This window comes from Sordaria macrospora, chromosome 3, assembly GCF_033870435.1.
Source record: "Sordaria macrospora chromosome 3, complete sequence".
Taxonomy (NCBI): Eukaryota; Fungi; Ascomycota; class Sordariomycetes; order Sordariales; family Sordariaceae; genus Sordaria; species Sordaria macrospora.
In genome coordinates this window covers 4,740,612-4,752,954 of record NC_089373.1, presented here as the reverse complement: position 1 = coordinate 4,752,954, position 12,343 = coordinate 4,740,612, and the positions used below count along the sequence as shown (strand labels likewise).

Below are 12,343 nucleotides of genomic sequence, written 5' to 3'. Positions count from 1 at the left end.
TTGGAAGGATGATTAAGTCTATCACATCTATCTATCGATCTATCTTTCCACACTCTATGTTCTCTAGTGTGTTTTGACATGCGATGCTCGCGCTGAGTCTCAGCAAGTGCCTCCCATGACTGCATGATGGTAGTCGAAAGCCTTGGCTATGCCATACAAGTGGGTGGCTGCGGCCAGAACCACAAAGACATGGAAGATCTGATGGGAACTGCCCCAAATGTCAAAACGGCCGGGATACCGGCATTCTGGGAACCGGACCTAGTGTTCACTCTAGTTAGAAACCGGCAATGACAATGAAGAGCCATAGAAGTGGGAAGACTTACAGCATAGAGGAAGGCACCGAAGATGTACATGGCTCCCTGAAGCATGACCCATCTGAGGCCCATGCGGTCATCCAACTGGGCGAAAGAGTTGAAGGTCAAGGCATGAAGGATGGGAACGACTCCGGATGCGCCGAGACCGACGAACATCATGGCGCGGTAAGGGCGCCAGGCGGGAGTGCGGAAATGCTCAAACCAAGAGACGGTGATGCATCCAAGACCCAGGAGACAGATCTGCGCATTGTTAGTTATATCGGCTTGACAAGCATCTTGCAGTAATCATCAAGACTTACCGTGCCCAGGTAAAAGGTCAGCAAATTAGGATAACAAAAGAAGCCATAGTACATGGTTGGCACATAGCTTCCGACAATGAGAAAGACGATTCCGGTGTAATCCAGCTTGTTTCCCCACTTGGCCACCGCGGGACTGTGGTTGCTCAGGGTGTGGTAAGTCGCGCTCATTCCCAGGCAGCAGAAAGCGCCCAAGAAGAAGCAGGCAAAGACGAGCACGTCCGACTCGGAGGCGGGCTCATATCTCGGGGCAATGACGTTGTACAGAAAGAAGCCGCCAAAGGTGAACAGGATGGCGCCCAGGAGATGAGTCCAGACGTTGACAAACTCATTGTGCAGGTAGAAGATGGACCAGAAGGATTTCTGATAGCTGTTGGAAGTGCTGCGGTAGCCTGTGTGGATGAAGTGGTTGTCGCGGCGCCAATGGGGGAGTTCATCCCATAGCATCAGCAGGGCGTCCTCGACCCGTTGTTCAACATCCTTGGCGGTTTCCAACAGGGAGTCGGCGGCGGAAGCAAATACCTCGGCGGAACCGGTCGATGCGGTTGAGGGGCGGCGGCGTTCCCGGAGCGAGGCGTCGGGCTGCCGGGGGTCGGATCCCGAGTCTCCGGCTGTCATCTTTTTTTATTGCGGTTTCGCTTGGATGGTGTTTGTAGTTGTTGGTTTGTTATTGGTTTTCGAGTCAAAGCAGTGGTTGTAAAGTATCAGGATGCAGCGAGATCAGAATCAATTTGCTAGCAGAGCTATACTTGTAGACAATGTTTAACGCACATGTCAAAAGGCAGGTTCCAACTTTCTGTTGAGCTGGCCTTGGTGGGCTGTCATGTTTCCATGATGCTCAACTGTTTCCACCATCACGGATCCGGACGGAGGCAACGGGAAAGCTTCAGGCCAGTGTCCCCACAGGCCCGCCGAACCGCGGTGTTACCTATTCCAGTGAAAGCATGCAGTGATCGCTACAAGAAAAGAGGTATACTTGGCGACTTGTACGACCTTTTGAAGTGGTAGCGTTACAGAATAAACTGTAATAAGACCATACTCAAATCATCTGGTTGGCAGCCCTTGCGCTGTATGGAATCACTTGCTTCGGGGAAAAAAGTAGTCCTTGTTGGGAATACATAGCGTCGGTTGTGTCTATCGTAACACTTTTGATGCTCCCATTTCATGTTGGTCGCTTTTTTGTTGGGTGGAAACTTGCTGTGTCGAGCGCACATCCTTTCACAAGTCAGAACGAAAGAGTCTTGGCCGAGGCATGGGCTCTCAAGGGCTGACAGCTGATTGCCGCCTGGTGGCCGTCTGGCAGTGTCCTGGCAGCGGCGTGGTGTTTGGACGCTGTGGTGCGGAGGAAGGAACACTGAACGACTTCACTGTTGAGGAAGGATCGACTCAGATCGGAAGCGATTTTCTCACTGGAATCCCCTCCATTGCATGCATGTCATTTCCCTTTTAACCTTTCAAGAACTTGGCCCTCTTTCTTCATCTCGCCAACCCGATTTCTCTCCGCTGATTCCCTCCCGTCACCCTTCGCTTCATGGCCCCTCCGGGCAGACAAAAATCGCCCAAGCGGACAACACTCCGTCGCCGTTCCCTATCTGGCTACCACCTGCCAAATTACTCCTCAAAATGATGGGACCCAGAGTGCGATTGGCTTCGAATTCTTTATTGTCGATGCAAGTGCATAAATCCATTCACTAACGATGCCGACCACAAAATTATTATTTTTTGCCCCTTATCCCAATGAATGACAGGAGAGGAATGGGTCGTCAAATGGTCTGTTCCTATTTCTGTGCCTCTCGGCCCAAACTTTGGCAGTCAGCCCAAGTGCCGATGGGAGCAACACAGACAGCATAGCTAGCAAGACTCACGGATACACGAGGTGAGAACCTAAACCTACCCACGATCGTGTTCCTGGCAGATTCCCTCGTGCTGTGCCGTACGAGCAGCTTCCCCGGAAAAGTCAACAGTCCCAGTCTCAGATAACACCGGAGGGGAAATGGAAACCCAACGACTCTGGTTACCATGCAGGCAACTTTATTAACCCATCCAGACTCTCTGTTTACCTGGATAACCTTGATACACCAACACATACGGAGCAACTTTATCTCTATTCTTGGAAACAAATTTGTGCAATCATCAGTCTCGGCCCTTCTTCACTATTCGCCTTCGTTATCACATTGGCTTGGTTGGTCCTCGTTTGTTCATCCCCTATGAGGTTCTTGGTCATGCTCGACAAGGACAAGTGTCTATGAAAAGTTCAATGGCACCTTCAAGTCCGGTTAAAAGACATCATACGCTCACGAACACCCAATTGACATCAGGCAGAAGAAGAGCCAAAATACTGATCAAGTGTCGAAGACGAGTGTCTGTTTGATGAGAGACGGCTGAGGGCTGTCGGTGAAAGACAGACACGCAGGTCGCCGACTCTCATCACTACGGCATCATCAATCTCTTACAGAGCGAAAATGTTCCAAATGCTACGCGGCTTCCATCTCCCAACTCCTGGGGACAAGTCTTACGGGTCGCCGGGAGGGTACGCTGCAATATCTACCGTGTTTTATACCTACATGAACCATGGATGGAAAGCAGCACGTCGTCCGCGCCAAGTTGGGTCAAGGCGCGTGAAAACACCACTTCAGTCCAAAAATAGCCCGCCCCTTTGCCCTTATCCATCCCTTGGCCTGAACCCCGACCAGACCACAATACGGTTGGCCACGGCCTTAAGTCGCCGCTCGACCCAAAACTCCAAGCTAACGTCGACTTCACATTGTCAGTCTAAGGGTCTGCATGGCCAGCTTCGAACCTGGGCCACGGATCAGCAAAGCTTGGAACCTTGGGCCCTTGGGTGACGATGCCGGCCAGCCGGGTAAATAAAGCGGTTTATATCACCACCGGGCCTGCAACACTTGGGATTTCATCTATTCCATATTGCCCCGATATTGTCGCCACCAAACTTCCATCACCATATCGCCATATCGCAACATGACCCACGTCTCATGCTTTCTCGGCCACGATATGGAACGAATATGGTCCAAAATGTCGCTATCGATATGCTATTAATATTTTTGGGGCTTCGGGGGACGTTAATGATGGCCACGCTGGTCCTTGGCATACGTTGAGCGACGAGCACCCTGCGACGCCGCGTCTATATCAACAAGACCAAGACCCGTGCCTCAATCGTGCTCAGGAGTTGCTCTGTACGGACATGGACTTTGCCCAGATCTGACGGCCACCAACAACAACTAGCACCGGCAGTCCTCCCACTTCTCCGCCATCATGGTCGGATCAAGCATCACTCTGTCATTGCTCGGCCTTGGTGTCGTCCACGCCCTGCCAGCTTCCAAGAAGGTGGAAGAGCGCCAGACTCTCATAGGAGGTGGCTGGAGCGACTTCCATCCTGGTGGCACCATTCCAACCTGCTCCATCAACATCCCCATCTCTCAGCAACCCCCCTGCATCTTCTTCCCCATCCCGGGCACCATCAGACCCGGCAAGGAGAAACGACAGATTGCCGGACCTGGCTGGAGCGACTTTTATCCGGGTACTGGCCCCAATATTCCCCGGTGTGAAATATCCCTTCCCATCAGCCAGCAACCACCATGCTTCTTTTACCCTATCCCTGGACAAATCATCCCGGGAAAAGCAAAGCGGCAAATCATCATCGGGCCCGGTAATGGTGGCTTCCATCCCGGTGATAGTGAAGAGATCCCTACCTGTGAGATTTCTCTTCCCATCAACGAACAGCCACCCTGCATCTTTTTCCCGATCCCGGGGGAGATCAGGCCAGGAAAGCGATCCTTCAGCCTTCCGGCGGACTATGCCACCAACACCAAGCAAGTGATCCTGCAGCTTGAGAAGCAGCTGGTGGCTCTCCAAAACAAGAAGAACAAGACTTCCGAGGACATCGCCGATATCCGTGCCATCAAGGCTGCCCTCAAGTACTTGGCGAATATTGATAAGATTTCCGCACCGCCTGGATCTGAGACTGGCTTCGTTCCCGGAAAGCGGTCCTTCTCCCTGCCTGGCGATTACGCGAGCGACACCAAGAAGGTTATCCTGCAACTCGAGAAGCAGTTGATTGCCCTCCAGAACAAGAGGAACAAGACTGATGAAGACCTGGCTGATATCCGAGCCATCAAATCCGCACTGAAGTTTCTGGCCGGCATTGATCAAATCTCTGCGCCCCCAGGAACTGAGACTGGTTTCGTTCCGGGAAAGCGTGATGCGTCTTCTGTTGGCGCTTACGCTTCAGTCTGCCCCGGCCTGGAAGGTGCCGAGATTGCTCTCGAGACCCTCTTGCACAAGCCCAAGCCAACGGTACAGGAGTACATCATCATCCAGAAGTTGACTAACTTTCTTGCCGGATGTGGGATCGCCATCGTCAAGTCTCCTGATGGCACATGGACGATCCTCAAGCCCTCCGACAAGAAGCGAGGTGTCGACACCGATGTCGCGGTTGCCACTCCTAAGCTTGTCGCTGACTTTGACCTTACTGGTTTAGAGGAGTCGTACCACCTGCTCCTTGAGTCGACCCAAGGCCGCCAGCCCTCTTTCGTCACCTGGCTTGCCCTCCGACAGATCGCTGATCTGCTCGAACTGTACGGTGCTCCTGTTGATGGCGCCGTCTCCTCTGTCTCCGCCACCTCCAAGCGCCAGATCACCATCGGCACAGGCAGCTGCCAGCTCCTGGATGTTCTTGGTCTCAAGGCTGCGCTTGCCGCTCTGTTGACCGTCTATGGGGACCCCACCAAGGCGCCAACCAACATCTTCCTCATTGAGCAGATCCTCGTTACGGCCATCCAGCTTTGTGGTCAGGGTGTTCCTGGCTGGACCAACCTCGCACCTGGTAACCCAATCCCCGGCGGGCCGCTTGTTCCCGACCCAACTATTCCCGGAGGACCCATCACGCCCGATCCGTATGTCCCTGGCGGGCCCATCAGGCCAGGCCGCAGACAAGAGGACGCGCTTGATGATCCTACGACTTTGCTGGATACGTTGCAGGTCCTCGAGACGCATTATGGAGACTACGAGTCTGGAACTATTCCTGCGCCGTTACTCTTGATCATGCTCAACCTCGTGACCATCCTCCAGGAGGTGTATGGTGTGACTGTAAGGGGATGGCCTACTTTGGGACAAGAAACTGTGGTTTTGACCCCTTCCACTTGAGAGCAGGGTGACCTCTGAGAGGGGTGGAGTTTGGTAAGAGGATATTGCAAAACGGGGGTACAGCGGTGGTGTCCAGGGGAGAGGGAAAAGAGGTTGCCGGTGGTTTGGGCGCAGTGGGTAGTGATGAAGCGCCAATAATGGGAGCAGCGCACAACAGCAGCTCATGGAAGGATGATGAATCCTGTCGGTGTTTACCGCCGACGGTTTGGACGAGGAGGGAGAAGGAGACCTTGGCCACTCCTTTCTCGACGTGTCAACACCGGCCTTTACTACAATTTGTCCCATCTTTTCCCTTCTCTAAGACGAAAAGTTCTCTTGTATTTTCTTTTTTTCTTTTAAGAGTACCACCAAAGGCTTGATTGATCTCTTACCTTCTGAACCCAAAATCCCTGTGCCGTGAGAGTTCGTGCCTTGATCCCAAGAGTCTCAAGATTGTTCCTGCCCCGAGGTATAAATGTTCTCGCCGGTAATTTGCCATAGCCTGGAGATAGTTTCCAGCTGGTTCTCTGTGTACCGCACATCCAACCCTTCCGCCATGAAGATTGGACTTTGCAGGGGCATATAAGGTCCAGCTTTATCCGTCGAGATTTAAATCAAAGGTTCGTTGTCCCAACGAGCTACTCCACTGTCAGCTACAAGACTGCTGCAAGAACACTCATTGTCAACGACTGATAATCTGACATCGACAAGGTCCAAGACATATCTGATGTCATACATGATGATCAACCTTGCCTTCATGCACGAAGCCATGGGATTGCGGATGTGCACGCTCCCGACGCTCCCGGGACAACCGTATGCTATAGCCGAGGTGCAGAAGGGCGAAGCAGCGCTGTCGTTGGGTAAGCGCTGCCGCCCGATATAACAGAGCCGCAACCGACCAGCCAACCTTACCCAGGGGTGACTCGTAACCCTGGAGGAAACTCTAACGTACGTCATCATCTTGGTATCCAAAGTGGCCTCTCTCGGATGCTAAGAACATATGGACTCACATGTACGAAGTGCCCTCAAAGCTACGACAATACTCGCAAGGAGACTCGATGGTCCGTATTTGTTCCCGAGCCATTGAGGAAAACCTTGGGCAGTTGCCCCCTTAACATCCTCCCACAACTATCTGCTATCTATTGTCACATGACAACACGGTCGATGGACACACATGCCTGATTATTCCAACCGGAGACAATAGGAATCCCTAATATTCTCCCAGGTTTACCGTCTGCATATGGTTACGGCTACCGCCTTTGATGAGTCGAGTGTCTGCCGTTCGGGTGGACTTGGACCCCGAAGCACTCATTATGCAAATAATGGGAACGCGTAGCATAAGACGTGAATCAGCCATCCGATAGATGACTTCAAGCTCCCTTCCCAGACACAGACCCTCAACAGTGTCTCGCGGCTCGGTGAGTAAGGCTCGAGGGACAACTGATATTGGGTTGACTACCCTGAGTACCTACCTATGAAACACTGAAGACGGAACCGCGCAGTGTGCTTTCTTCTGTGCATGAGACATGCGGCAGAAATTGATGGTCTTGAATTACCTCGCTCGAACACCTTACTTCATATGTTAAAGCGTCTGACTGACTGCCGTTTCTAGAACAACTACAAGACTCATGTTTCAATCTACGGTTGCGGATACGGAAATTCGCAAGAACGACAGCGTATGGACACATGGTCTCAAGCGATGGACAATGGGTGATTCCTCGACTAACGTTGGCTAGGTACCCATACCTTGAACGATATCAATTTCAATCTGTCGTGATCATCAACTGCTGGACTCACACATTCGCCGAGGGCGCACTTCTTGCCGTATTCGAACAAAGACGAGGTTTGGCTTCGGCAGTGATCGTCTATAATTGTCTCAGTTAACCGACCTCTTGAAGCTTTCCCGTCGTGCCGACTGCACACATATGACCTGTGACATAAGATATGGCGCTTGAAGCCGCTTGCACCGGGAGGGAGCGGTTGACTTGAGCTTTAGTTGCCGGGCTGGTAAGGACCGGACTTCTGGGAATCATCGTGCTTCCGTTTCGTTCCCGTGCCTTTCGGTGCGCCATCTCGGCCATATCGCCTTGCTTCTCTTTGTCGTTACCCTGAAGTGGTAACTGCCGAAGTTCAACTGCTCAAGTGGCTAATCAATAAGGCCAAAGTCGAACAAGAGCGGCTTTACCTGTCTCCCTCATCTTCCTTTGTCTCTTCGCTTGTTCGGAAGCCACCGCCAACAGCTCGGACGGACTCTACCATTTTGAGGAAAAAGAGCCTCGTTCGATGCGTCACGCGTGTTAGCCTAGTCTAAGACAGACATTGATCAGCGAAACCAAGACCTCACAAGAAGAGTTAAGGGACTACATGTCTCGCATTCGAGACTACTTTAGATTATCAAGTGAGTACATCGACTGTCTACGAACTATACTCCAAACGCGTACTACCTCCGAAGCCTCGAGACACACCACCCATTCCATCTCGTGTGGTCTAAAACAAAGTCATGGAAGGAGGAGGCCAAAACACCATGACCGAGCCGCTTTTGGTCCACCCCGCTCTTTACCGTTGTTCACTTTCCCGTCTCACGGGCTCAGTGACTTCAGCCTCACTCTACCGTCATCCCGGGATGGACCAAGCTCGGAAAGTTTCTTGTTTATGCCTTGCCTTTGCCCTGCTTTATCTTAACACCTCCTTTCGAGAACTTGGTAACCAACCAACCGAGACCGATAGTGACACGCAAGAGTAAGCCGGCTGCAGATCCCGCCTGCTAAGACACGGCGCGGCTGAAGTTGGACCTTCTCCTTCCTGCCTTCCTCCCCTCTCCGAGCCTCCGAGACAAACGGTAAGCTGCAAGGCCATGCTTGTTTCATGGACGGGTGTACCACGCACGGCCTTACATGGCTATATCGTTTTCACCATGTCTAGGACTTCTAGGGAACCCACCCCAGATATACGGGAAGCTGAGCGTGCCGCTATAGATGGCGTGAGGGGATCGTGTCATTGGTGGACGTAAAGAATATAGACAAGCAAACACACAATATCTGACCACCGAAACATCGTCAGATGGTTGCTCCATGGGGGTAAGAATGAGTGTTGTGTTGTCAATACTCAGTGTACGGTAGAGAGAAGGATCAAGTCAAACATATCAGAATCATTATATATTGCAATCAGTCTCATGCGCCTCATTATCAACTAGCCACCACAAAGCAGCTGAAGTCACCAAAGATTGGACGTGGTGTACAGTCCAATATTCGTTTGTTTGTTAGCTCGAGACCTCCGGTCATTCTTCCTAGGCGTTAATATGCCTAATCGATCCGTTTCGTACCTTATCAAAGGCGTAATTTTATATTGCATATACCCTTTAGACTCTTCTCAATGCCTTTTCAAATTGTGCTTGGCTATTCAATACTGTCCTTATAGGGTTTAGGACAATTTGGGATAGATCGTGTCCAGTATGATAGGTGTACCGAGCTAACAAAAAAAATTAGGTTTGTATTGTACGCTTCGTTGCCACGCCTCGGTGGGAGTACTGATAATTGACATTGCTTATGCATAATTTGTGCTGCTCACAAAGAGGCACAGTCCATACAGAGCTGGTGTACGTAGCGCCAGCCAAGTGCATGTGCTTCCTTATGCCGTAGCTACACACTCCTTCGTCAACCAGAAGTAAACGGTGGCGGACGAGGCTGTGAAGGAGCAAGAAAAACGGACAGCCCGGCACACACCCTCCTAATCGGCAGCCCGGCCCTTCCGTCCCCTCCCCGCCGTCCACTTGAACTGCACACGACCGGAAACGGTCGAGACTGAACTGGAGACAACTCGCAAGCCGGGAGCCGAGATAAGAACGCCCAAGGGGGTCATGATACGATAGATCACCCAACCCACATCATCTTCCGGGGTGAAAGAGGCCCCTTGCAAGTTGTCCATCAAGGTTGCTAGCTCTACCTACACGTACCTACCTCCCGGTAGCAGCTCTTGACTTAGGTTCCAGGCGGGGATAGGTAGCGTAGATGGAGCAGTAAGACACGGACGCAAACGCCGTGAGGCCACAAGCCAACGACGACGACAAAAAGCACCAGTAGCATGATGGTATCCATAGTCAGTAACTCATGAGACGCCATAGACGGGGGCCCAAAGGGCTAGACTGTCCACTGCCTCCTTCACCGCCATGTGAGGGAGCATTTCCCCTCTTCCTGTGACAGAAGATGGGGGAGTTAGCGGCCGAGTACCCAGCAGTAGGTCTAGGAGACAGGAGCTCCAGCCAATCTCTGCCGGAAAGGTAGGTAGTAGCACCGATGAGATGCGATGGGGTGTGTTGATGGATCACCGGGCGCGGAGGGGCTCAGGGCGCGGCATAGGTAGCGGCCTTCTCTCTTTCGTCGGTCTCTCCCTCTCGTTCACGCTTCACGGTACGCCCGGGCCAGTGGGGTGGCATGCGAGATGCATCTTGGGATGGACGACGGTTGGTATGTGGTGTTGACGATGGTGGTTGGTGGTTGGGGTTATCCAGTCCCAGCTTGTATGCACGACAACAACTGTTGTTCATGCCGCTTGTCGGCTATCCCACCCAACCACCACTCAAAGTGCCTTCACACCCACGCACGCCCCATGGCACTTCATGCTCGGAAGGTGCCGCATCACGATTGGCTGACAACCCCGAGGGGCACGACGATGAAAGCTAAGTGTAGCCAACTGCTTGGCAGTCCAACAGGATGGAGAAAACGGCCGCGGCGGCGACGACGACGATGCCGATGATGCTGAGACAAGGACGGGTCCGACCCAGTGCAGTCTCACTTGTTTGACTGGACGAAAGGAGCCAAAACAGACGCCCGTCTCCTTCAATCCTTCTGCCACCGCGGACAGCCCCAAGCCCTTCCCAAGCCTCAAGATAATGCGCTAATGCAAGCACTTTAACACCTTGATCCATGAACGCGCGGAGCTAGGGCAGTTGTTGCTTTCTTACCGTGCTTACCCCATCCTCCTGATGCGGTCCAAGCTCTCCAAGGTCTAAGCTAACCCATGTACGTCGGCCCAGTCTGCCAGGTAGGTTTCTTGTCGTCCGAGGCATTCATGGTTTCAGGCCCTTTTTCATGCTTTCGTGGTCTTTTCGTCCCGTCTAGACCACTGCCGATCAATGATGTTCAGCGAGATGGCCCATTGGGAACTCGGAGATCTACTGTATCAGCTATATCGGTAACATCGCGGTAAATGTCGGCGGTTTTTCGTTTTTGTGTTTGAGAGATGGCGATCCCGTTTCGTCCGTTTCCCCCTTCCGGAGTCCATCAAATCATGCCGCTCTGGCATGACTGCACAGAACTAGGTAACTACTGCGTAGCATGTACGGGGAATGCAGGACAGCGTAGCAATACGAGACCGGCGATCCCGTAGGTAGAGCGGGCGGCACGAGAGCGGAAATATTAATGGCCTTGGAAGATGCTTAAGTGCTCAGCAGGCATGGGGCCGGATTTGGTGATAGTTCCCGGTCCGGCAGCCGCAGGAAAGCCCGCACGCACGATCCTCCCGAAATATTATGACGGACTTCCTGTCGAATAGTTGATGACACAAGCCGAGAGTTTCGGGCCCAAATTGAAGCGTCTAGAGGTAAAGTGTTGCTGAATAGACTCAACAAAGAGCGAGACAAACATGCACTTTACACATGGCACTGGGGGCGGCAGAGGCGCGGGATGTTTAGGTAGCTGGGCATCCCATCGGTTGTTGGAGGCTCAAGGCATAAGAGTCTGACTTACAAGTGCCGAAAACTTGTACTTCCGTTAGTACGAAGCAGGTATCTACACGTTAGCGCTAGCACTGAGTACACGAGCTGTAATCTATACCTAAGCCGTGGGGTGCTTGTTGCCGATCTCAAAGAGTGAAGCGTCAACTTGCTACCGGCAACCGAACATCCGGAAGTCCAAGGAATGCCCGACTGTAATGCCGGCAAACAGCTACGACGCCGTCGACACGGTGCGGAACTCGGGTACTGAATGAGCTGAAGACATCTGTCCACTGCGCTGCAAACGACCTGCAACGCTGACTCTTGCGGTGAGTATCGGAGTGAGCCCCGAAGACCTCAGTGGAGAAGGGACGATGGAACAACTCATCGGTTGTTGACAGTGATCACAGGGTTTGTGAGGGAGTTTCCACAAGAGCCAAACAGTCCAGTTGCAGATAGTGGTGAGAGCCTTTTTCTCTGAATGGAGACATCGGGAGACATGGTTGCAAAGACAACACAATGCCTGATTTGGTAATGAGAAAACAAACACGTTGTGGACTGACAAGCTCGATTGGCCAGAGACAAGAGCCATTTTCCCCAAAGACTCTGTGAGTGGCTACCATGGACTCTTCACCGACTTTCTGTGCTGTTGCTGCAACAGCTGCTGGCTTCTGGAGCCTCTTGCTAGCCAGCAGTAGTGCCAGCTGCCAGCCCAAAGTCGCTGCATCAGCAGTCTTTTTAGGCCCAAGCTTGGAGGGTAGTGATCTCTCAGTGGATGGTTTTTGGGAGTTGGGCGTTGGAGAGGGCATCACGGCATCAACAAAACTGGAGCCCTCCAGAGATTCTCCGTCTCCGCCCCGGAGGAACGAAACAGGTCGGAA

At 52.4% G+C, this 12,343-nt stretch overlaps 2 protein-coding genes across 2 annotated transcripts; one reads left to right on the top strand and one right to left on the bottom strand.

The window, feature by feature from the left end:
* Window positions 1–5: 5 nt before the first annotated feature.
* On the bottom strand, window positions 6–1,709 carry SMAC4_08585 (uncharacterized protein). Its single transcript, XM_003349691.2, has 3 exons — window positions 614–1,709; window positions 324–554; window positions 6–258 (listed from the first exon to the last, which is right to left on the bottom strand). The coding sequence occupies exons 1-3, from the start codon at window positions 1,226–1,228 to the stop codon at window positions 100–102; spliced, it is 1,005 nt and encodes a 334-aa protein (XP_003349739.1). The 5' UTR covers window positions 1,229–1,709; the 3' UTR covers window positions 6–99.
* A 100-nt stretch (window positions 1,710–1,809) lies between these two features.
* On the top strand, window positions 1,810–6,594 carry SMAC4_08584 (uncharacterized protein). The gene is made up of 3 exons (XM_003349690.2): window positions 1,810–3,140; window positions 3,382–3,473; window positions 4,251–6,594. Exons 1-3 carry the CDS (start codon window positions 3,073–3,075, stop codon window positions 5,771–5,773), a joined length of 1,683 nt encoding a protein of 560 aa, XP_003349738.1. The 5' UTR covers window positions 1,810–3,072; the 3' UTR covers window positions 5,774–6,594.
* Window positions 6,595–12,343: the final 5,749 nt, after the last annotated feature.